General features: G+C 39.8%; 1 protein-coding gene across 1 annotated transcript; it reads left to right on the forward strand.

Annotated features, from left to right (window-relative positions):
• Positions 1–717: 717 nt before the first annotated feature.
• Positions 718–1,066, forward strand: LOC106970266 (40S ribosomal protein S26-like). Its single transcript, XM_027072959.2, is given in 2 exon segments — positions 718–990; positions 992–1,066. Coding segments are annotated over 2 exon segments (348 nt in total).
• The last annotated feature ends 292 nt before the right edge of the window (positions 1,067–1,358 follow it).

Raw genomic sequence — 1,358 nt, forward strand, 5'->3', positions numbered from 1 at the left:
CTAATATCTTCAGTGCATGTGGACCTCCCAGCATAGGAAGATTAGAACTGAGTCCTTAAAACATTCTAGGAATTTTTTAGTATTGAGAATTTTTGTCTTCTGCCATCTCTAAGACCACACTCCTTTTTATAACTTCCATCCCCCCTATTTGTGAGCCACAGTGTGTCAGTGAAACATCAAAAGGAGAACAAAAAGAAAACTAGACCCAAATACGACTGAATGTGATTTTCAGAGCTGTACAAATTGAATAATACCAAAATTCATACAAATTCCTCAACATTTCTGTTGTGGTGAAAGATTTTCTAATTGTTCCTGCTCCTTCCCAACTGCCCTTACAAAGATATATTTTTTGTTGTTGTTAACCATCTGCTAATTAACAGAAATGGAACTCTTATGTGTCATAGAGCCTTGTGACAACCAAATCTAATTGCTCAAGATTGATCTTTTCTTCCTTTATCTCTTTGTCTTCTTTCCTTCTTCCTTCCTTCATTAATCTTCGAGCAAAGTATAAAGTACAAGGATAAAAAGGCATGACCCCTACATATACATATATGCATATTGATACATACATGTATATGATATATATGTATATGTATGCACATACATACAGTGCACACTTGCCATTTTAAATACATATATAGTAGTATGCAGAAGAGGCAGTTACACAATTTGGGAAAGAAATTCAAGGAAGGCCTCTCTCGGGTCCTTGTTTCCAAGATGACCAAGAAAAGAAAGAACAATGGTCATGCCAAAAAAGGCCGCGGCCATGTGCAGCTTTCTGGCTGCACCAACTGCATCCATTGCGTGCCCAAGGACAATGCCATTAAGAAGTTCGTTATCTGGAACATAGTAGAGGACGCCGCGGTCAGGGACATTTACGAAGCGAGTGTTTTCGACGCCTATGTGCTCCCTAAGCTATATGTGAAACTACATTACTGGGTGAGTTGTGCCGTTCACAGCAAGATAGTCAGGAATTGCTCTCGTGAAGCACAGGAAGGACAGAACACTGCCACCTTGATTTAGACCTGCGGGTGTTGCCCCACGACCTCCACCAAAGCCCATGTAAAGAGCTAAGTCCTTAAGGATTGAAGAAAAACTGTTCTCTGGAAAAATAAAACAGAGATTATACTTAAAAAAAACAAAAAAAGAAATTCAAGGAAGGCTTCCTGAGGATTAACACCTAAGTGATAAATGATGATGTGGTAGTAGCTACCCTTCAAGATGGCCCCCAAATGATCTTCATCTCCTGGTGTTCACATCCTTGTGTAGTGTCTTCCCACAGTGAAGCAGGGCAGACCTGCATGACCAAGAGAGGACTGCAGTAAAAATGTTCTCTAACTTCCAATGCTAGAAAACAA

This window comes from Acinonyx jubatus, chromosome D1, assembly GCF_027475565.1.
Source record: "Acinonyx jubatus isolate Ajub_Pintada_27869175 chromosome D1, VMU_Ajub_asm_v1.0, whole genome shotgun sequence".
In the NCBI taxonomy this organism is placed as follows: domain Eukaryota; kingdom Metazoa; phylum Chordata; class Mammalia; order Carnivora; family Felidae; genus Acinonyx; species Acinonyx jubatus.